Genomic DNA, 25702 nt, shown 5'->3' with positions numbered 1-25702 from the left:
GATGCCAGAAATCAGATAAGCCTATCAAAATTGAAGCATTTTTACTCCAACTAACATTGAGCATGAAATCCAATGGTCAAAATATAAGGATTAGCTTAATAGCCGAACAAATATCACCCAAATCAGTTCAATCACTTTTTAAAGCTAAATTTCTAAACATCAGGAATACAGATATCCTTTGTTGTATGATCAACCATTCTTCTCGTGACATCAAATATGAAGTTCCTTATGCCTTGTTTCAATTGGAAATCTCAATTATCATAGCATGAAAAAGGTTTTTTTTTATATTATTTGAACAAGTTGTAATTCTAAGAAATAACTATTGGCATGTTATGTAAATACCATTAGTTGTAGTCATTTTCTTATTTTACCTGACATGAAAAGTTTGCCAATGTATGGATTCCCACTGTCATTCGGTGATTTGCAAGTCGATAACTCACTGCATTGCTGGTCTTTTGCATCAGTACATTCCAATTTTGACAATCGATATGTTTTAGGCTCAACTTCCCAGTAACTCTTGCATCTTCTAGCCTTTTTAAGAATTAAGTTAAGCGGAACTATTTTCGCAGGTTTTTGTGGAGCATTCAACGCACCCCCAGAAATGATACCAGAATTTCCACAAACAACTGGCCTTTTGCTTATGGTAGAATCTTCTGTTGCATGGTTCCTAGAGTCCACTATACAACTTAGTGACATGTACTTGGGTGGTCTTTCACCAGTTAGATGATTCAAACTCTGATAGAAATGCCTTTTCCCATGTACAGTAAAATTATCTTTCTCCGCCATTGCAAAAGAAAATTCTAATTCTTCAGAAGGATTTTTACCATTTTTCAACTGAAAATTATGGTTCTCAAACTTATTCAAAGATATGAACTTGGAGGAGGTGAAATCAGATCTCTTGCGCTTGACGTTCGAGGATCCACTAGAAACCATGCCTGTGCCTTCCACAACATTGTCAGGTTGCATAGAGACACCATCCCGTGTTGATGATAGGAGATGCTTTGCTTCATCAATAGAGTCGAGAGGCTCTGAATGTGCAAAATGGGAAACTGATTTAGAAACTGTTTTCTCCAACTTGTAAGCTTTAGGAGATTCCTTTCTACTCCCTAGTTTCCAAATGTTAGTTAACTGCTGTCTCTGACAATTATTTTCTTGATCTGTACATCTAGTAGTAATTTTATTTCTAACATTCTTTTGATTGGATGCGTATCTAAATTTAAGCTCATCCATATTGTTAATGGATGAATGGCTCGACATGCAGTCAGGCCCAGTGTTATTACCTGAAACCTTGCAACAGGTATCAGGAACTTCTTTACATTTTCCAGCGTCTAGCATTTCATCAGAGGAACTGCATTTCTCAATTGCTGATCCTTCATCAAACTCAGAATTATTTAAAATCATGGTGGTTTTAACATTTGAAAACTGGGCATCTTTCTTGTTGACTTCAACTGAAACTTCAGTAATCGCTGGAGCTGAAGATCCAGAACGATTGGACAACTGTTGCTCATCCAAGGACGTGGATGCCTTGAAAGTTGCATCTGACTTCTTAGATGCAGTCTTTGTTTGTCTGTTTACTCGAGGGACCTCAGAGGTCCTTCCATGATTGTCAGAAGTAGCAGTAGAATATCCTATGATCTTACCGGAAACAACCCTCCGGAAACCAGTCTGGCAGTTGTTTTGCATGACAATCCTTTTCTTAAAGCATGCACATTGATCTAATTCAACTGTTTTTTCTTTCTCAAATGCGGAATCCTGATCAAAAGTTGGATTTACGTGCTTCAACGTTCCATTAACATTGGGGTCATTAATGGTATCAGCAGCGCATACAGCCTCACCAAAACAATAACCCGTCTTGCACTTGGAGATTGTAGCACAACAACAATTTCCAGAGACGGGAAGATTTCCTGCCTTACAGATACGCATTTCATGCTGAACATTATCTAAAGATGTATCAATCAAGATATCCCTTGGTCTACCAAATAAAGGTAAGCTTGTAAGATAAGGTAAATATAACAAAACTGCAACTCAGAGAAATTTTAACATAGACCAAAGAAAGTTTTAAGGGGAAAAAACAGAAATGAGAGCAATAACTAGAATCCAAGCAATCTATAAGAGAGTATCAGTAAAAGAGAACAGGCCCTAAACCTTGAAAAAAAAGGGTTGCTGAAAACTTGTGAATCTGATATAATGTCATTGTCTTTAGCCATAACAATAAGCTATGGTTGCACCCATCGCCGGCCCCAACATCACACACCAATAAACATGTGTATGCCATAAAAAAGTTCCCAGACCCGTACAAATTAAATCAGTAAATTGATAGTTAAATACAAGAAATAAGTGCACCAGGGGGGGGGTTGACAGCAGGGCTGTTGGGGTCAAAGTCAAGACTTTATTTACACATTGGACAATAATAAGTCAGTTCAGAGGAGATATCAGAGTTGTTGGCCTTCATCTATAAGAATAAAGATACATGGTGGGATGCATTTTTAACTAGTTTATAGAGAAAAACTCAAATAGGCTGTCATCAGTAGGATTAAACTTACATGGTGAGATGCATCTTTAACTAGTTCATAAAGCAAAACATAGTCTAGAAAGACTTCTCATCAGATTCCATCAGTAGTTCTTAAAATGTTAAAAGAAATATACCAATGCCGATGTTTGTTAAGGCACACCAAGAATAAGGTACTTTAAAAATGAAGGGTGTTACCCCAACCCACCCACAACAACACCACTCAGTGTTTGTGTGAGGATACCTAGAGTAAAAATGCATATGTTATTAATATTTTATTTAAAAAACAGATTTTATTTTATTAAGAGTTATATTATAGTGCGCCTTAAAGAAACGCTATAATTGTAAATAGCATGACATTTCAACCATTCTGGAATAAAAATGAAAAAAAAAAATGAGAGAGTTTATTGGATATTTAATCAATGGTTGGAGCATTTTAACAAATTTGAATGTAATACTCACCCAAAAAAAATTATAATGTAATATAAATTTAATAAATATTTAAAAAATGTTATATGCATTAAAACACTTCAAGGACAAACTTCAATATATACAAAAAATCCCAAAATAGTCTCCAGATTATCCGTGTGTGGCCAATTTAGTTCTAAAGTATCACATTGCAGCACAAAGAAAAAAATATTCATTTTGTTTTGACCCCCCCTTGCCTACATCAAAACCCCAAATTAAAAATTATATGTTGTCATTTGCACGTCGTCTTCTGTAAACGAACTCTTCTCATTCTATTATTTCTAAATCTTTGGAGACTTACCTGAAACATTTAATTAGTTGAATGTGTTTACATAATAAACTCAGTGAGTAACAATTAAAATAATTTATATGCTTTAAAGTACAATATACATATATATATTTATATAGACATAACATTTGATATTGGTTCATTTATTTAACATTTGAGGCATATTTTCTTTCTTTATTTCATTTCATTTCATATACATATTATATCATATTCATTTCTTTACTTTTTACATACCATAGCATGTTCATTTATAACATTTACTTTAACAATTATTATTTTTTCCTTATTTCATATTGTACAAGAGAACCATCTAATTGTACCAAAGATACAACCCTTTCCATTTCCATAACATTTTCCTTAATTTTTTCGTGCATGGGTACGTTGTTTCCCCAGCCAGTATCATACGGGGATGAACTCCTGTAAACTTTGCATGCATAACATTTTCCTTTTCCCATTTTCTTAATTATATTTATATCATTTCTTAAACATTTATTTATTTACATTCTTATGTGTATAAGTATATGTATGCCTTTCATTTTCACTTCTCATTTCTTTCACATGTCTTGTTCATTCATATATTTTCTTATCTCATATACGTCTTCTTTCACATATCCATACTTGTAAAAAAAAAATTCTTCGTATAACAGTTTTCTAACATTATATAAATTATAAGCTTTAAGCAATTAAATGCATGCTCCTTTCAATGCAAACTAAAAAAAAAATCAATAAAGAAAATTTCATAAATACCCACTTTGAATCTTCTAAGTCTTTGATTTCATCACCACCTAAGGAGATACACAGTAAAGCAAGTTACATATAATTAATTTTATCAAACTTCTCAATAACATCTATTTAGGGAATGATGGAATCGAAGGAACAACCTGCATCAACGTTAGATACATCTATCCTTACTGTCCAATCATTTAATAGTAATGATGGAGATCATCAGAAACGAGAAAGGTCTTGATGTGATTATTGGAAGAAACTAGGTCATTATAAGGAAACTTTTTTGAAGCTCCATGACAAATCAGTTGATTAGAAATCAAAGTCATGGTTTGTGTCATGCCCTAGAATCAAATTGGAAGAATTAGCTATCTTTTTAATCATTTGTCAGAATTTCTATAAATTACAAAATAATTTAATATATCAAGCAAACGAAAGTAAATATTGTACTCCAAAAAATATATCACTATATTCTTTTACCAAAATCACATTTATAATAGTCAAGAGATCACTAACAATCAATAAGTCTATCAATAGCTCATAAATACAAAATAATATAACAAAAAATAAACCCAAAAAGAAGAAACTTGAAGATCTCAATACACCTCACTGCACAAAATTATGGCCCCTTCCCTGACTTGAAAGTAATAAAATCACATATTGAGCTTAAAAAACTAGTAGAAACTCAAAACTAGGCAAAGCCTTCAATAAAAGATCTAGGAAATAAATATGCATGCTCATCTCAATTAATAGTATCAATAACATCAAACATCATCAATACTCGGTCATCACTGATACAATTCAATATGATCAAATGAAAAGTAAGAATCATCATGCTTAAAAGTAAGAATCTGGCTTGAATTCTACTAATAATATCCCCAGTTTTCTTCTTTTTAATCTAATCATTGAGTTGGATCGATAAAAATGAAGAATAAATCAAATTCAGTTCATTTGTGCCTTCTCTATAAAAAAATATTTGGTAACCTTCTAAAGAAAGACATGATTGCGAACAAGATACCAATTTCAAGACATGCAAGCAAACCACTGCACGTCTACATTTGCATTGGCTTCTAGAATGCCCCAAAGCCATAGTGCATTGCATGGATGATAGCTAGAGGTAATCACGCGAAGATATATTTAACTATATCATTCGACTTAATCAAGATCATTCATTCCAAACAAGGGAGATTAAGTCACATATATCCGGACACTATTTGTGATGACTCAAATATGATCAAACTGACCTCCTGTGAACCAGACCAACCCTCATCTCATGCGACAGCATGACAAAAAAAATTCTTGCCTACAAGTCTATTTGCATGTAATTGTTTTCATTGACCCAAATACCAATCCCAAGTTTTTGCAAGATTCTCCTGCCCTCCACTTGCCTCCACACATGCCCTTCTCCCAGTTGCAGCCCTTGAGCATCTTCCTTCTTCTCACCGCCTCTCTCTCTCGTAGTAATAACTTTCATTCTCAATAGATAAGTGATACGTAAATGACCCAAAAAGAACATGACCTGAAACCTTACATGCATAGAAATATGTGCTAGCGAGCACAATGACGCTTGCCTCTCCGTTTAAAAAGTTCTAGTTGATCGAGCGTCGTGGCACTAATGAGCTGGGCACAGCGGCACCGGCTTCTCTGGTCTATAGCACATCGAGCGAGCGGTACAACACAAAGATACATCAACATCAACATCATCATCAAGCCTTTATCCCACCACGTGGGGCCGACAACTTGACTCTTTTTTCCTCATTGTGACTTGTTAGGAGTTAAATTCTCATTTAAATCTAATAAAAAAATATCATTTCTAATATTTTATAACAAAATCTTTTTAGTTCTACATCTACCTTTCTTAACATATGTCAAATCTAATACATCTACTCTTCTAACCGGGTCATCTAAATCATCTAAGGCGACTGATGCCGCCAAGATCTGCGTGACACTTAGAGGAAGGAAACGCAAGCAATGGAACAATAAAAACAGAGCAGATATGCTCTTCAGGCTTTTCTATTGAAGAAGAAGATTAAAAAACTGCTTACAGCTTTCACATATTTCCTATATATATTATCTTCTAGAAAGTGTAAAGTTGCTATAAAAGAAATTGCCAGAAATAAAGTAAATAAGTAAAGCAGCTAACGGAAATAGTACTGTAGGTAATGGGAACGTATCTGGTAGTTAGCCCTGGTAGTATGGCTCGCGGGTATAGCATAGAGTATGAGCTGCATCAGTCCTCCCCTGGTTCCGAAGAGCTCGACTCCGACGAGCTAAGATTGATGATGTCGTCATCAGGAGGATTATAGGTCCAAATATCGGACACATTAAAGGTTGGTGATGTGTTGCAACCCGCGGGCAGTGCGACAGAATAAGCATTGTCATTTATTTTGGCTGTAATGGGAATGGGGCCTATTTTGCGATGAGCTAATTTGGAGTAGGTACCAGGTGGAAATCGCTCCCGGCGCATCCTCACCATAACGAGATCTCCAACATTAAATAGTCGTTGAAGGCGTCGTGTATATGCCGCCTCTTTGTACTTTTGATTGGATTTAACAATTTGATGCCTCACTTCATATAACATTTCCTCATATTGCTTTGTGAAGTTGGTGGCTGCCGAGGACTTGCACTTAGGCAAAATAGATATGTCAAGAACTGTATTCGGATGTTTGGTGTAGACAATGCTAAAAGGGGCCTTGCCCGTAGTTCTGTTGACCATTGAATTATAGGCAAATTTTGCCTTGCTCAACACATCTTCCCACTGTCGGGGGTGCTCTTGGACTAAACATCTGAGCATGTTGCCCACGGTTCTGTTGACGACTTCGGTCTGACCAACCGATTGAGGGTGGTATGCGGAACTGAGACGTAGTTCGGTGCCCAACCGATTCCAAAGCTCACGCCAAAAGTGGCTTATAAATTTCACGTCCCGATCCGAAGTAAGACTACGAGGTAAGCCATGGAGGCGAACAATTTCTTCAAAAAAAAGATTGGCAACCACGAGAGCATTGGAGGTCTTTTTGCAAGATAGAAAATGCGCCATTTTCAAAAATTTGTCAACAACCACCATAATAGAATCGTTACCTTTCTTAGTCCTTGGTAGCCCCAGAACAAAGTCTAAACTAAGATCTTCCTAAATGGAATCTAGCACGGGTAGTGGCATGTATAAACCGGTATTTTGGGCACCTCCCTTATAGCTTTGACAAATAGGCAGCTATCAACAATTCGGAATACATCCCGCCGTAACCGGGGCCAGAAAAACCTTGCTTGTAGCTGACGGAGTGTATTATCTCTTCCCACATGAGCTGCAAGAGCCCCTCCATGAGCTTCGCGAATCAAGTGCTAACGCCAAGATGATACCGGAATACATAGCCGGTGTTGTTTAAACAGAAATCCATGTCTCATGGAGTAATCATCTACTGTGGGCTGCTCTTGACATTGGCTCCAAATGGTACCGAACTCTGGATCGGAGGCATACATATCCTTGAGACACTCTAGTCCCGTGAATTCTATTTGCAAGGTTACCAACAAACTTCTTTTCCGACTTAAAGCATCCTCCACTCGATTGTCGGCTCCGGGTTTGTGCTTAATTGTGAATGAGAACCTTTGCAAAAACATTAGCCAGCGAGCATTGCATGCGATTGATGGTTTTCTGACTATTGATATATTGGAGTGCTTTGTTATCACTGCAAAGTAGGAATTCTTGGTGCAACAAGTACGGCCCCCACTGTTTCAATGCACGAACTACGGCGTAGAGTTCTTGTTCATATGCTGCCCACTTTTGGCGAGAAGAACATAATTTCTCACAAAAGAAGGCTACCGGTTTACCCTCCTGAGACAGTACCGCGCCGACGCCGACTGCCGACGCATCCGTATTGACTATAAATAACTTGTCAAAGTCGGGCAGATATAGAACAGGGGCAGAGCTTAAAGCAATTTTGATGGCATCAAAACTTTTCTGTTGTTCTTCTCCCCATGTAAATACTTTGAATTTGAGGCATTCAATTACCGGGGCCATTATAACACTGAAATTCTTGATGAATTTGCGGTAAAAGTTAGCCAAGCCATGAAAGCTCCTAACCTCAAAAAAAGATTGAGGAATGGGCCACTCGATAATAGCCGAAATTTTCTTTTCATTCATGCGAACGCCTGCTGCGGAAATCACAAAGCCTGGAAAATTTACGGTGCAGACCCCCATTTCACATTTCGAACTATTTATGACTAGTTGTTGTGTCTGTAGAGTGTCGAATAGGAGAGCAAGATGTTCCAAATGTTGTTGCCAGTTACTACTATATAACAAAATATCATCGAAATAAACAATACAAAATTTTCCCAAAAATGGTTTAAGAACCTCATTCATCATCCGTAAGAAAGTGGAGGGAGCATTACATAAACCAAACGGCATGACCTTCCATTCAAATAAACCTTGAGGTGTTTTGAAATCCGTTTTCCATTCGTCTCCGGGACGAATGCGAATTTGATGATAACCGCTCCGCAGATCCAACTTGGAAAAAATAGAAGCTCCTGATAATTGATCAAGCAATTCATCAACTCGAGGTACGGGAAATCGATACTTAACTGTTATTTTGTTTATTGCCCGGCTATCTATGCACATATGCCAACTACCATCTTTCTTCGGAACCAATAAAGCAGGTACTGCGCACGGGCTCACACTAGCTTGAATCAGCTGTTTCTCCATTAAATTGTCTACCAATTCTTGTAAAATTTGCTTCTCCTTTGGATTAAGACGATAGTGAGGGAGGTTCGGTAAGCTTGCACCTGGCACAAAATCTATTATGTGTTGAATTTCTCGAGTGGGGGAAGTCCGGAAGGCATATGTTCTGGCGTGATACCCTTGTATTGTTGTAGCAGCTCCAGAATTTCATTCGGCCAACTCTTAGTAACTGAGGGCACAGATTGTTCAGTCATCACTAATGCATACAATGGAGCAGGCTCCTTCCAGCTTTGTAACAACATAGCACCCGATACAATATGCAATGTGGTATGGCTTGAAGACCCCGCTTGGGATTTATTCTCATTTGAGCTGGGGAGTAATCGTAATATGCGTCCCTTCCACTCGAGGGAGTATATATTAGTTCGACAGTCATACATTGCTCCGGCATCAAATTGCCAAGGTCTCCCAAGAATAAGATGACAAACGTCCATTTCGACGACGTCGCATACCACCTCGCAAACGTATTGTTTGCCAATTGAGAACGTTAGACGGCACGATTCGGTGACTGATATTTCCACGCCTTTCTTCACCCAACTAATCTTGTACATATTCGGACTCTTCGTCATTTTCAATTGTAAACTGTGTACTACCGAACGGGACACGATGTTTTCAGTGCATCCACTGTCAATGAGAAGCTCGCACACCTTTCCCTCAATAGTGCATCGTGTCCGGAAGAGAGCATGTCGCTGTGATTTGAGGCTTTGTCTAGGAGCTAATAATAATCGTTCTAGAACTGTAATTACAGGCTCTCCCTCATCCGCATAGACATCTTCAGCTTCTCCTTCGTCCTCGGATTCAACCTCCCGAGAGCCACCGCCCTCTTCTAATTCCGCAAAGTGTGCTTGTTGTCGTTGTGGGCATTCGTTGGATTTATGGCCTTGCTGAAAACAACGAAAACATTTGATAGTAGATGGCTTAGCATAAGGATTGTCCTTACCTTGAGGTATCGCCCTCAACTGAGTCTTCGGTTCCGCAACGACATTTGGGGAGGTGGTAAGGTTGTTGGGAACAGGAACTGGAGACGTTTTCCCCACAGAGGCTGTAGTCTTAGTGTCTTACTGTGACCAACTCCTTGATCTTGCCAATGCCGCCGGTTGACAGTAGGTCTGGATTGGCGATTTTGCTGCATCTCTACCTTCATAGTGAAATTTACTGCTTGTGCCATCGACCATACCGAATTCAGCTCGAGCTTGTCCTGGATGCTGTCTTTGAGACCGCCGATGTAGCGAGCGACAAGTTGGTTAGCAGATTCGTTCAGGTTGTTTCTAGCACTCAACCTGTTGAATTCTTCGGTGTATTCACTCACCGATTTGGTTCCTTGTATGCAATGTTGGTAACGCATATAGAAAATCTGCTCAAAGTCGGTGGGTAGGAATTGGGTTCGCAGCAATTGCTTCATACGAATCCAATTACGAACAGGTCCCTTTCCATTTCTTTGCCTCAATTGCAATGTCTATGCCCACCAAGCACTGGCTCCTCCTCTCAATCTACAAGCCACGTACTTCACTTGTTTGCTGGGATCGATCTCCATGTAATCAAAGAAGTTTTCGACGGCTTTTTCCCAATCGAGGTAATCCTCGATGTGCAAATGACCGTCAAAAAACGGGATATCTAATTTTACTTTGAATTCGTTATGATGATACGGCATTGTTCTCCGGCGGGCTTCAAAGTAATAAGGATTACCAGTATTTTCTTTTCGCCTGAGTCCACGGTGGTGATACCTCTGTGCCATTGGGTTTCATCCTCCGAATCTGAAACTTCCTGCAGGATCGTGTGATTCTGTTGCCATTGACGTTCCGGGGCTACACCCCTTCTTCGCATTGGTCTGGTGACCGCCGGTAGCTCTTCTTGATGAATCCGATTGAACGGATCTCGCCTTAATGAGATTAAACTCACGGCGAACTTCTATCGTCAGTCGTTGTACCTCGGCAGCGAGCTCGTCGATTCGACGATTGACGTTGTCCTGGTTTGCCCATAGCGAATCGAGACTCCGCAATTCTTCGGATGCAAGTGCCTTGCCGCGATCTCCCATCTCCTCTCCAGCCCACTGTGGCTCTGATACCAAAATCTGATGCCGCCAAGATCTGCGTGACGCTTAGAGGAAGGAAACGCAAGCAATGGAACAGTAAAAACAGAGCAGATATGCTCTTCAGGCTTTTCTATTGAAGAAGATGATTAAAAAACTGCTTACAGCTTTCACATATTTCTCATATATATTATCTTCTAGAAAGTGTAAAGTTGTTATAAAAGAAATTGCCAGAAATAAAGTAAATAAGTAAAGCAGCTAACGGAAATAGTACTGTAGGTAGTGGGAACGTATCTGGTAGTTAGCCCTGGTAGTATGGCTCGCGGGTATAGCATAGAGTATGAGCTGCATCAGCGACTCTCTCTAATCTTATCTGCCATTGCAGCAACTCCAACTTTTTCACATATATGCTCATTTTGACTTTGGTCTCTAAGAGTAAAGCCACTCATCCACTTGAGCATCCTCATCTCTGCAACATTAAATTTAATTTATGCTTCTTTTTAATGGCCAACATTTTGTGATAAAGCATAGAGCTGTCAACATTTGACCCGACCTGAAAACCCGACCCGGGGTCGAAAATTTCGGGTTCGGGTCAACCCTAACCCGAACTGGGTCGGGTTCGGGTTAGAGATTTCGACCCGTTTGTAAAACCGGGTCGGGTTCGGGTTGACCCGGAAACCCGAAATCAACCCGATTTGACCCGTTTTTAATTAATTTAAGAGAATTTTAAAGGATTTTTATGAAATAAGTAAATGATATTTCAAAAAATTATAAACAATGTTGTTCAAATTAAATTAATTTTGATTTATTTTAAACTAATTGAAGTAAATATTACCTTAATTTGATTTAAATTTAAATAAATTGAATTAAATAAAAAAAAATTAATGAAATACACCCGAAGCGGGTCGGGTTCGGGTTGACCCGAACCTGAAGCGGGTCGGATTGAACAGTGTCGGGACAATTTCGGGTAAAACCCGACCCATGACCCGATTTTAACCGCCCTAATAAAGCATTGCAGGTCTCACCACCATCTAATAGAATTTTCTCTTAAGTTTGAGTGATACTTTTCTATCATAAAGCAGGCCCAAAGCATTCCTCCACTTCAATAATCCAGCTTGAATTCTACAAATAATATCTCCATTTATTTCACCCTTAGATGCAAAAACATTAATACATTTGAAATCAAAAAATCAGTGACTAATAAGTCAGTGTTGTAGCATTAACATGCCAGTGTCAATGTCATCAAAGTCATCAATCTTGTCTATCTTATCAACTATCTAAAATATAAATCAGTACATGTAAACATTCATATGACACCCTATCTATCAATGTCATCTATCATTGTTATCGATGTATGTATGCATCAGTATATGATTCAGTGATTCAGCAAATCAGGACATACAACTTTAATGTGGTATTTTCATTCTTTTATCTGTATTCATTGCATCATTATATCATCTTTATTATCATTATCTTTATTATTCTTATTACAGGTGGCTTTTCATAAATCATTTAACAGTCATCACCCACTATCCGTAGGTGTAATTCGGTCATGAATTACAAACTACAACCGAAATAACACCACAAATAATGTTTAAAGAAAAATCTATCGACTCACCCTCCTGTACAGTATATTATGTTTTAATAGCCGACCCATACTATTATGATGTTAACAGCTAGTCTTTCATGATTATATGCAAATACTACATTTATTTTATATATGTTCTATTATTTTATCTTTAATATATGAAATGCTCAAATCTATAAAACATAGGAAAATCTGTATAATAATCGATAGCTTCAGAAAAGTAAAATTCTCTTTTACCCGGTGAAATTGAATAATATTACAGTCAAAATGTCCATAAAATTTGTATATATCGTATATGAAAAATTACACCGTAAAAGTTCGACAAATCAGAAAAAAAAATTATATTTTTATCAATTTATGAGAGATTAAATTTAAAATCATTGAAAACTAAAATGAGATTTCGATTACTTACAACGATCAGAAGACTTTTCATAAATGAAGCAACAGGCGAAAATGACCAAAATTAACTTTCTCTCCCTTCCATCTTTCCTCTTCCTCTCCCATTCCCTCTCTTCCTCCACGACAAGCATGCAAGAATGGAAGAGGTGGCAGTGTTGGAAGGCTTTAGTTCTCAGGATTAATAATTATATATATATATATATATATTGTTAGTGGTGAACTATACTCCGGACTTAAAATCGGAAAAGATGATTGGCAGCGTAGAACTATACTTCGGGCTCTATCTCCTCCCATGCGACCAATCCTCAAACCAAGATTCTCAAGCAAGTTGTGTCCAATCTCAGAGTTTATTATAATCATTCAATTGTGTCAAATTCCAATATCAATAAAGATAGTAAAATTATATAGTTACACTGTCATCTTGGTCATCCTAACTTTGTGTATCTTGCAAAATTATATCTCAAATTATTTATCAGTTAAAGTATTGCATTTTTACAATGTAAAACTTGTCAGAATGCAAAGCATACTTGAATTGTATATCCTCAAATTACATACAAACCTTCAACTGCATTTCTTTGATTCATACTGATGTGTGGGGTTCCTCAATGATAAAAAATATTTTGGTCGCTCGATGGTTTGTAACATTTGTTGGTGATCATATAAGGATAACTTGAGTTTTCCTTATGAAAAAAATATGAAGTTGGGCAAATTTTTCAAACCTTCAATTTTATAGTTCAAAATCAATTCAACTCTAGAATTCAGGTACTCAAGTCAAATTGCTAGGGAACACTTCACTAGTGGTCTTAATACCTATACCTACCTTCAGAACTATGGGATTATCCACATAAGTTCTTGTGTTGACACCCCTCAACAAAATGGAGTGGTTGAGCGCAGGAATAGACATCTTTTGGAGGTTGCCTAGTGCCTTATGTTTTTCTTTAATGTTCCAAATTATTTCTGGGAGGAAGTCATTCTCACAGCTACTTATAATTTGATCAATTGTATACTATCTAGAGTCCTTAATTTTCAATCTCCATGTCAACTTCTTCCGAAAATTTTCCTAACATTCGTGCAGCTTCATCTGATTTACCACTAAAGGTATTTAATTGCACAACATTTGTTCATGTGTATCCTCAACATCATAGCAAATTTGATCTAAAAGTCAATAAGTGTATTTTTCTAGGATATTCTCCAACTTAAAAACAGTACAAATATTATTCTCCAACCAACAAAAGATTTTACACCACCATGGATGTCTCTTTCTTTAAGCATGTGCCATTCCATCCCAAATCTCATGTTCAAAGGGGGAGCATGAACAAACATCAAGTTTGGGATTTCTTTCTCGAGTCTATGCCCTTTTCCCACTCAAAGTCACCAAGTTCTTCTCAACCCACGCTTGTTCCCAAAGATTGTACACAAGACTTGTACACACTCATGCATGTTCAATTATCAATCCAACCTCAATCTGTGACTCCACAACTAGCTAATGAAAATTTTTATATTTAAATCAAGAGTAGAAAAAGACATGAGCTAGAGTACGGATCACAGCAAGCATGTGACCAAGATATTGACTCAATATTAAGTCCACCTGAAGAAAACATATGTACGAAAAAGACTGGAGATGTTCCAATTCCCAACATTGATGGCTCTACTATGCTAATTACATTGAGGAAGAGTGTTAGAAGATGTACAAGTCATCAAATTGGGAATTATCTTACTTATGAAGGGCTATCACCATCTTGCAAAGCATTTGCCACTTCTCTTGACAATATCCAGGTTCTCAGCACAATACAATAGGCATTACAAAATTCAAAATGGAAAAAGGCAGTACAAGATGAGATTGATGCACTTGAGCAGAATAGACCATGAACTATTACTAATTTTCCAAATGGAAAAAGGCCTATGGGGTGCAAGTGGATTTTCACTATAAAGTACAAAGCATATTGATCAGTTAAGAGATTAAGGCTCGGTTAGTAACTAGAGGATTTACACAAGAAAAATAATCAAAAAAAAAATGCTCCTATGAATCTGTCTACTAAAATTTAGGAGAGAATTAAGCTAGTTAATAATTTTCTTTATTATCTTTATTAGGCACTTTTTTAGTATATATATGTAGATTTAGTATATTTTTTAAAAAGAAAAATAATCAAATAAGAAATTATTCATCTTCTAGAATACAGGTTACACTATTGATAATACCAGTGACAGATATATAAAAAAAAAGAATACACACCTAATGCCTTCCATGTATAGCTCGTTGTACGCTCAAGAAAAATGTGCCCAAGCTCTGCCTTCTAAGCTAGGATTTCATTCCTCGTGAAATAGATTAATTTTTAATTAACTAAATTCCCCCCCCCCAATATTTATGTCGGGGGTTAGATCTCAAGCCTAAACTTTATAGACGCAACCCCTCATTGTTAATTACCCCTCCCACTAACCACCTCACAACCCCATATCATGAACGTTAGCTCCCCAAATGACACGATTGCATGCAATAGAACCACCCCTCACGTAACTCCCCTCACAGAAATAAAACTACCAAATGAACAGCTCACCCTCTCATTCGATAGAAACCGCAAGCAAGATCATCCGGCTTAGTCCCATTTGCGACTTCAAACTCAAGCCAACACTCGTCCTCAGCATACCTGCACGGGCAACATCAACTGTGTGGCCTGATGTGAAGACCAACCCCACGACATGCTTCGCTCATGCTTATACCCCAATTTGCCTTCCACTTGCACGACATGGCGTCCGTCCCAGCCCGTTGTCCGCTCGAGTTACCCAGCTTGTACTCCCGTGCCTGCATGTTTGACTTGAAGCCCACCCACGTCCGTCGCAAGACTTAGCCCAACGTGCACTCTTGCACTTCTGTGTGCCCGACCCGCATTCCGTGAACACCATAGACAGCTTCCACGCCGACCCCAGACCGCTTCTGCGCCAAAGATCCTGACCTCCATACCACGGCCAATCCCGCACCCGTGCAATCGCCAGTAACCGTTCTAACTCAAATAGCTACCACGCCCGGCCTGCCTAACATCTGCCTCTAATCCATCCAAGCTCGTATGCACACCAAACCAATCATTCTGAATAATTTCCTAAGAGCATATGAGTTCAACAATGGAGTGTTTGTAAAGAGAGAGAGAGAGAGAGAGAGAGAATAGGAAAAAAAATCTACTACAAATTGAAGACCCGAAGACCTATGTCGGGATCAATTGTCCTGAAGCCCTCGCGACGTCGTATTTTTGATCCGACCAAACGGATTGAAAGATAAGTGCTTTCCCTACCTCCCTTCACAGGGAGTGCCAGGAGGCTGCTGAAATTTTGACGAAAGACCTTCACACAATAATTTGTCGCTTTAAATGATTTAAAAACACATACAGACATATATATGTAATAAATTTAATTATGTGTAATTTTAATTAATAAAAAATTACTACACCTAGTAGCTTAAAGAAGCAAGCATAAAATGGAATTTAATATGAATGTTTCAAATCACTCAGAAATTCTAAATATTTAATATTTTTGGGGGTGGCGCTATAATTCTTCTTTTTTGGAAGACTGCTCTTCCAAGAATTCAAACTCTATAATTAAACCAGCCACATTTGTGAACTACAACCTCTTCCAAGCCAAAGGACAACACTTCCAAGTACAAATCCACTCTTCTTAGTCACATATATACTCTTCCTTGTATTAGATCTACTTTTATGAGCCAAAGGACTACACTTCCAAAGCATGGATCTATTCTTTTAAGCCAAAGGACTAATTCTCCAAAGTACATATTCACACTGAACTCTATAATATCTATGTATGGAGATGGTCGAAGAATAAGTGAAATGAAAAGGAGTATATTGGGTTTCAACACATGGGCATTAAACTTGATCTGACTATATTCAATTTTTAATTAATTCATATGCTAAGGTTGGAAAGTACGAGAAAATGAACAATGTTATGAATTTAATGAAGGGAAAGTATTTTTCTCCCCATAATTACATTCAATACATTGATTGAACATTTTGGGAGAGCAGAAAAAGTTGATAAGATGGAGTATTATTTTAAGTTAATAAAAACTCAAGGAATCAAACCAAACTCCATTACTTACGGTGCACTTGTTAGTGGATACGCAAAGCAAAGCTTGTAGAGAAGGTTCCTTTCTTCATTAGAGAAATAGAAAACACTAAACTAGTGTTGTTCTGGATACTCCCTCCTTTAATAGGGTAATAAATGCATATGGGCAAGCTAGAGATATAGATGTAATGAAAAAAATGTCCTTGCTCATGACAGAAAATAAATGTAAGCCTGATAATATCATCCTCGCCACAATGAAAAAAGCATACAATCACATGAGCATGGATGCAAAGGCTCAAGAGCTGAAGGATAAGATTCTTAAATTGAAAAGTGAAATCATGGTTAATGGAGTGATACCACATAATTATAAAATCCAGATATTAAGAGGGGAATAATGAATGAAAGATAATTACTCTGAAAAGGCCAATCAACGAAAGAACTAAGGTGGAAACATTTTGATATTGTCAATCCCAGAAGCCATAGACAATGTATTCTCGCTAAGAGAGCTAGTTCTATATCCCTTCCCATTAAAGAGTCTTAGGCCGTCGTCAATAAGCAATATTAGATTCTGCATGTGCTGTGATCTTTACATCAAACTCCTAAATACGAGATCTAAAAATGATTTGCATATTCGCTAAAAGTGTTCAAACACCCGACAATAGCACCGATCTATACGCTAAAATATATTTTGCATGTGCTACGATCTTTATGTCAAGCTCCTAAATGCGAGATTTGAGAATGCTTAGCAGATTTGTTTAAAATGATTGCAAAATCACCTCGATAATAGCCATGTTGACAGAAAATCTCAACTGGAAGGGACCTTACCTTTCAAAATACTCACTCCAATGCAAAATACAAATATATTTAAAGTAATAATAAAATTACCTCGATAATGGTTGCTTTGAATGTAAATCTCAACCGGAAGGGTCAATTCTCAAAGCCTATTAAAATTTCAAAATCTAATATCTATCAAATTCTAAACATTTAAATGAAAATTTAATCACCAAAAACTTAAAACTAAAATCCATTCACACTTCGCAACGATTTGACAAGGATAATGAATTGAAAAATAACTTCAACTCACAAATAGCAGATATCTTGTTTAATGTATTACTACAATTCATTCTCAACTGATTTCACGCCAACAGGGACATGACATGTACCCTCTGATTGGATGGTTCTGCCGCAAAATGGCACCACTATAGTACGGTCACAGTCAAAGCCCGTATGTTCCCTAATGGTTAAAAGCTCCTGGAGTAATGAATAATGTAATGTGCTTGATAAGATATGAAGTCCTCTGTTAGCTAAAGTTGACTTAAATTCACCAACTTAGGCAAACATCTACCCCAGATCTACAAGGTATTCTTGGACAAAGGAATCCATGGATGTCAACAAGGTTCCTTCTATCAGGACAGGTCGACTACCTCCTCTGACTAAGTAGACCAGTGACCTTGACAACCCGAGATGACGAAATTATTGTCATTCCCCCATCACCCGCTTTAAGTTTATGGTGATAAATTTTAAATCATAAACTTCAAAATTCAAACCCTAAAATTGTTGCTACTATATGCTACCTAATTATTGTGACCTATTTAACGACTAGCCTTAATCAAAAGTTCTATCTCATTATCGGGAGGAGTAATTAACCACAGGGAACTCGTCTATGGAAAACCAGAACTCATATCATAAAGTCCTTGCAAAATTAGGGCAAAATTTGAGTAGTATCTTATCTAAAAATCTAATATGTCTTCTGAAAATCTACCCCAAAACCTAAACTCGTTAAAACACTCCCTCCGTCAACAAAAGAGACGCGGAGAGGCCGGGGCAAGAATTTTTGGAGCCCACAGATTGTTAGCATAGAACCTTTGCAATGGAAAGCAAAGATAAGTTTTTCTTCGCCAAGGCAGAATCTTATAAGTTCTCAAGAGAAACCCACTCCGATACTATAAGAGAAATTATCATCTTTGCTTCATAATTTCTTATGTAGCTCAAGGTAAATCATTTATAATCTAGGCGATGGATACATTATATAGGAAACATTAACAAATGTAAATTATTCCTAAATTAATGGCTTATTTAAAGGAATCTGATTCTTAGAATGATGGCTTATTTTGACTCATGCCTTCCAATGTATACCTCACCTTAACAAAATCGTATGTCACTTTTTAAATAGTAATATAGATTATTAGATTCCAAATTTTATTAATTTAAACAAATTCAAGAATATTAACAAGACATTAGCAAGCTCAATAAAAGTAATGAAAGAAATTATCAAAATAAGAAATCAAGACCGCACAACCATTTAAGGAGACAACTTCTTCGAAAATCAGTATTTGCATTTGTATTGTGTTCAAAGGAATCATATATCCAACTTGCACACAAAAAACAAATAGAATAAGTTTTTATTCAATCAAAGATGATAAGTTATATGCTTCAAAACATTTATTTATAGACTTCTCATCCCTAAATTTATAGATAAGGGCTGACAAAGTATCAGCCCAATCCAATTTCAAGTCTTGGCTAGATAAGCAAATAAAATTTTAACTTCAAACCCTATAATTGAACCAGTTCATGTAAATTCATTGAAAGATGCAGGATAGCCATAAGGAAACTCATTTTAAGTACAACAGCTAGCATAATAATCCCCACAAAGATGACACGTAGTAGTGCCTATAACAATACCAGCAGGAATAAGCTTAACAGCCAAACCCAAAAATTGGATATAGCACATCCGAATAGCAGCAGTATAGCTACAGTTCGAGAGCGGCTACAGCCCCACATAGAAAAAGCATGAAAATAATTTTCAAAGAGGATTAGAAACAAATTAACGCACCTTGGTAATAAAATAACAAAAAAATGGTATTTTAAAGAGTGAAATTTCAATTAAAGTTGAACAATTTAATAGCAAAGAGACATGTTATTTTCACCTAAAGCAAATATGGCTATCAGTACCACAAACATGATAAGATGAAAACGTTGAACATGGAGTGGTGCTTTGGGTTGAAGCTGCACAATTGCAGTATTTGTATGAAGCTGCACAAAAACAAACAGGACAAATGAATAAGAATGATGAGAAAAGTATAATTATGGCATTCACAAATAAAGAAATCATGATAATCAAGGCTTTTATATATTTCTAAGCAATTGATATAACGTGAAAAGAATAAGAGATGCACCCGCAGAACCACATTTGCAAAGCGAAGCCCCATGATTATTACAGTAACAACTAGGCAATGAATGCAAGTCTGACGCATTCTGATGAATGTTACAATAAGTTATATCCTTCCGTTCCACCAAGTCATTTGCGCATGAATTCCGGTGGGGTTCCATAGGTGAGAGACAGCAAAGTTTTCCATGTTGTTTCATCTTAAATGATCTGCTTAATGGTTCGTGTTTAGCCATCAAGTTTTCATGCCTTGCAGAAGTCAATAGCCTTATATCTCCATTTATCAATTGGTCTGAAAAATTTTTGTCATATTTACATGACAAGCAACTTGTTTCTGAAATATAATTGGAGTTAGAAGATGCCCGAGTTATTGGGGATTTTGAATCTGGACAACATAAACCTGTCCAATGGGAGGCTTGAATCTCAGAACCATGAACAAAACGCTTATGATGACACCCATTTTCAAGGATATACAAGTTTCCCTGTTTATTTGAGTTCTTGGCATCAGGTCCCTTGTGTATTCTTCTTTGTAGCTGACTAGAAAACAAAGACGACTTTCCCATGCCCACAGGACAAGGGTGAAGGCATTTCCCACTAATAAAAGGTGAACTACTTCTATCTTCAATCTGCTTACTATTTGCACCATTATTCCCCACCATATTGCTACAATCAGTGATAACATTCGAAGGGTTTCCTTTATCATTAAAATTATCGAACTCATTGAACGAAGATACCATACCAGCTTCACCAACTTCATTTCTAGCACATAGAGAAATGTTTTCTCTAGAAGATAGCAAATCATAATGAATAGAACCCGTCATATTACTTATTCCATCATGAGCTTTGCTAGAAGTGTCAACTAAGCCAGTTCCTCCACTTAGGTGTGAGAGAAACAATGAGATTGATGAATCCTTATTAGCATAGGTCAGAAGGTCTTCTGACTCAGAGTTGTGTAGACAAGTGGCAGTTCGACATTCAATATGTGCCGGTCTTCTATCTGAGGATGATCCTTCTACAGGAGTATATGGCTGATTCAGCCTTGCTCTCTTTACTTCCCTGGCACAATCAACTGCAAAAAGGTAGATGGAAGTCCCCATTTGCAAGTGTTAAAAGAACAATCTACAAAGTTGAAAAACTAGGCAAATTGTTTAAGCTAATCTTTGAGAAGAAAAAAGATTGCATAATACCAGGCAAATTACTTTTATCAGATGGTTGGTTTTGTTGCTGGACCTTTGGGGACCTGCATGCTTCCTGTAATGGTAAATTCATTGCCGTTGAAAAGGAACATAAAGAAGAATGCTTATGCTGAGTTGGTTGCCCCAGCCTCAGATCAGATCCATCCCCAACTACAACAAATGTTTCATTTGATGTGTTAGGTCGGGTACTAACGTTCTTGTCATGGCGGAAAATTTTCTTAGGCCCTCCGGATGCGTAGGAAACAGATGTTTTTCCAGAGTTCGGTCTGAATTTAAGATTATTAGATAATAGTTGAGAAACAACATTTTGCACTTGTCCATTTGGAGTTGAATGTCGCGTATTCATGTTCACGAATTCGGGAGTCGCCTTTATGGAATGTAAATTATTGCTCTCGGATATCACTGGCATGTAAACTCGTGCTAAATCCGTAAGGCCTGTTCGATGAAGACCATTGACCACTAAGTTTCTCTTTTCATGATCGTAATTCAAATCATTTTTCACTGGATTTTCCATAGAAGCATGTCCCACCAAATTAGGATGATGAGCATATAGATTCTTCCTAAGCTCTCCGGATCTTCCTAGCCCATCAAATGCCTCTGAGTTGATTGTTTCAGGATATTTAGATCCAAAAGAAGACCGTTCCACTGAGGAATCTTTTGGCTGTTCCGATCCTCTGAGATCACCTGAAGCCCGATTCTAGAAGCACCAGTGAAACATTACAAGATTGTTCCACAAACTTCAAACTGGATTGTGACCACCCAAGATCGATAATCAAGATTTTCAAGGTTATTACAACAAGAAAAGCAGAGTAGAATGAACGCATACTCATATGCTTGTCTAGAGAGAAAGAGGGGGGACCAATAACCAATCGAGTGAAACAATTTTTTCCCCGACCTCATTGGTCAGTTACAACAAAGTTTCTTGAAAGCAAAATCGTTATTGCTGATCTTGTTTTACTACTAGCAAGTGACAAAAAACAAACTTCACGATAGTTTACAACAGTACCCTAAGCATCAAACATAGATCAAGAGGGAAACTGTACGAGCAATGATACTAGAAAAGTTCAAAGATATATTATTTATTTAAAAAATCAAAAATAAATAGTTTTGTTTGAGACATGATGATGGAGCATTCGAATTAAATACTTCCAAGGGCTTATAGTTGTTGTAAGTGTGTTCAAATATACCTTAATAACCCTAGCTTTGAGTTTGAAGAGATGTGGATTGGTGTAGGAAGGGCTAGGTTTGGCTAAGCATGATAAACACTATTTGGCCAAGAGTGTGCTTGTGCATTTTCGGGAGGCTAGGATTAACAAAACGAGGAACATATGGATAGACTTTCAAAGACTTGGAGATGGTGAAAGAACATTTAAAGAAGTGATCTAGGGTTGAGTGGAATTTTCAAGGTCTTCTGTTGCAAGAGTCATGCCACTCAGAACAAGCCTAGTCTAGGCCGACAGCATATAAGCTAACTTAGAACAACCTGAATTTTCAAATAGGAAGGCTTTTGGACTTGAAATCACTTGTAGATTATATCTAGATTTTGCTGAATTTTAAGTGATTCAGATGGTTCAAAAGAGAGCGAAACTGAGATGAAATGTGATTAGCCTGTTATAAGCTGACCTTTGTAAGTTAAGCACATATTTCACTTTTCTCAAAGGAAAAGAAAGGAAACAGCCATGTGATATTAGGAAAATTTTAGGGGAAGATTAAAGTCAAGCTTAATAAATACTACATTAGAAAAATAAGTTTCAAAATTAAAAAACCCTCACCAAAGTGATTATCGGCCACACCAATAGAGGAATTTTTTGGACAAAGATTTCAAATTTTCATTCAAATTAACATTCTTCATTACATCATTCAATACAATTTTATACAGTCTTTCAGGTTTGATATTATTCTAGACAAGTGAATTTTGATAATTTAGTGGCTCGTCATATGTTGAAAACTATTAATAGTAGAAGATGCATAAAAAATTTATTAGATATTAATTAATATTAGTAAATAAAATTTTAAAACTGAGTTCAACAATCTGTCGTCACCTCAATACTCTTAAGCTCTTGTACCAGGCCATGGCACATTATAATGCAACCTTACAGTATCAAAGACTCGTGAAATGTTTTTATAGCCCTCATTTAACTTAAATTACAAAAACATGGTCCAAACATATAATTAAGTTAACATATACAACAATACGACAGTAATTATCTTGATACATCAATAAACTCATAAATAATAACAATTACATCACAGCCAATAAATATGACAGATAATTATTTAATAATATTTAAAATATTCTTGATATTTTCATATGAAGGTGGCCATATATCTAATAATGGTTGTGAAATTGAAAATTCATTAAGATCCAACAACTTATGATGCCACATTAGTTCTACAAGAACTCTACTCTAATTTGAAGAATTCTGCTTTGCAGAGTTATGATCTTTATTGTTGGTATGAATATTGGGAGGGACTCAACGGGCACTTGTTGAGTAAGTGCACATTGAAATGACGCACATGATGTTGCTTCACATGGTGGATGAGAGTGGAGTTTTCGAATAAATAATTTTGCATAGCATATTGGAGAAGAATGACTAATTATGTTATTCATATTTTATGTTTATTCTTTATTATCTCATAATTATCAAAAATTTCTTCATATTGTTATAGCTTTCATTGTACAATCTCTTCATTATACAAATAAACCATTCAAAAAAGTAACTCTATATAACTCCATGAATGAATTTAAGGAAACTTGGCTAGTGGATAAGTCGAATAGGATCGATGAAATATGTAAACTCTACTTGGCAGAGATCACGCAAGTGGGATTGAGCAAATTAGGTTTTGCAAATATGGGGTCCAAATGGCTTCAAACCACTTGAAGGAAGTATAAATAAATTTGAATATGTGATCTGGAGTTGGATGCAAAATTTCAAGGGTTTTAGGATGGTCAAGTGGCAGCAAAACCCAAACTAGGTCAATTAAGCCTTAGTTTTGGCCAAGTTCTCTAATCTTAGATTTTTTTTTTCAAAATAGGATATGGATTTTGGCCATGAAAGCTTGGAGGGCTTGTAGTAAAAGTATGGGAGATGAAATAAAACATAACCAACGGTAGAAAAAGTTTGAAAACAAAAAATCTTACCAAAGGAATGTTTCCTCAGCCACCAAACTCCAAGAGAGGAATTGATTGGACAAACACTTCCAATTTTCATTTATCTATACTTCATTCAGTTGAACTTTTTGTCAAAAATGATATTGGAAATCTACATTGCCTTCCACTTCAATTGCTCCTACTTCATCTAATCTGGTAACATAAACCCATAAAGGTTTTTGCCTCATTCTCTATGGGGTTATTACCAATATATTAGTGCCCAAGTAAGAAGTCATTATCCTATGAAACAATAAGAGGAACTTAAGAATATGCAAAATAACCATGAATTTCATGAGAACACAAACAAATATAATCAAATGATGAATGTGAATGGAATTAATGACCATTAATTTAGTTTATATAAAGGCTAAAACTAAACAATTCTTTTTTTATGAATGTGAAATGAATTAACCAGATGCCTCTTGTATTATGACGAATATGAAGAAAACATAAGAGGGCAAGCATTATACCTTCACATCACATCATATAACTTCATAAAATCTTGAATGAAATGATTAATGACAGATCAAATAACTTATATCAAATCATGGCATCATGTTCCAAAAAAAATACAAGAGAATCCATCCAATAGAGTCATAGACTAATTATATATGTACATCTAATTAATTGTCAACAATTATTCAATGAACTAATTATATAACTTTCTTGCGAGGGCATAATTGGTTGGTTGGGTGATGCAAGCAAAAATAAAGGGAGACCTCAACTTTTGCAAGCATATAATAAAAGATTTCCTAGGCTATAAGAAAATACATAGAATACTCCAATTAAACTCTATAAGATACAATTTTCATATTATAAACGACGCTTACAAAATTTTTAAAATAAAACAAACATAAACAACACCTAAAGGAGCTCTTCTTTGATTGACACGAAAGATACAGGTGGCGTCAAACTTGCGGAGAGAAGAAATAGGTAAGAAGTCCAAGACGAAGAGAGGACAAGCTCACAAGCTTTCCTAGAGGGAGAGGAAGCACCGAACAAGCTCGCAAGCTTTTACAAAGAAGGAAGAAAAACCCTTCTCAGGTTTTTAGATCCAAAAATCATCCATAACACACTTTTTTATTACAAATCATTTAATATATATAGGAGATAAAAGGTAGCTAAACAGCCAAAACATCCTCAATTACACCCATAAAAATAGGAGAAATAGAAGGCCAAGGGGCTGCTTAGGAACAGCACCCAAAGAGCCACAAAGGGGGCCAAAAATCAGTCCATAATAGCACCCAAACAGCCACACATAAAACCGGAAAAGGCAACACTGGGTACAGGAAAAGGCAGCCACAGGACAGGCAGCTAGGGGAGGAACCGAAGAGGCAACATAGGGAATCAGAACAGGCATCCAAGGGGGAAGGAATGGGCAGCCAAGGGGAAC

The 25702-nt window shown here is 36.7% G+C and overlaps 1 protein-coding gene across 1 annotated transcript in view; it reads right to left on the bottom strand.

Moving 5' to 3' along the window:
• The window catches only part of LOC110100284, a 60036-nt gene that overhangs the window by 25972 nt on the left and 8362 nt on the right, over positions 1-25702 (bottom strand). The window contains exons 5-8 of the mRNA XM_020827721.2: positions 21150-21855; positions 19973-21031; positions 19724-19829; positions 372-1972 (exon numbers count right to left, since the gene is read on the bottom strand). Coding sequence (XP_020683380.1) covers positions 372-1972; positions 19724-19829; positions 19973-21031; positions 21150-21855 — 3472 coding nt within the window. The remainder of the gene's footprint in view (positions 1-371; positions 1973-19723; positions 19830-19972; positions 21032-21149; positions 21856-25702) is intronic.

Source organism: Dendrobium catenatum, unplaced genomic scaffold (assembly GCF_001605985.2).
Source record: "Dendrobium catenatum unplaced genomic scaffold, ASM160598v2 fragScaff_scaffold_1221, whole genome shotgun sequence".
Lineage (NCBI taxonomy): Eukaryota > Viridiplantae > Streptophyta > Magnoliopsida > Asparagales > Orchidaceae > Dendrobium > Dendrobium catenatum.
This window is presented reverse-complemented; position numbering and strand designations above follow the sequence as displayed.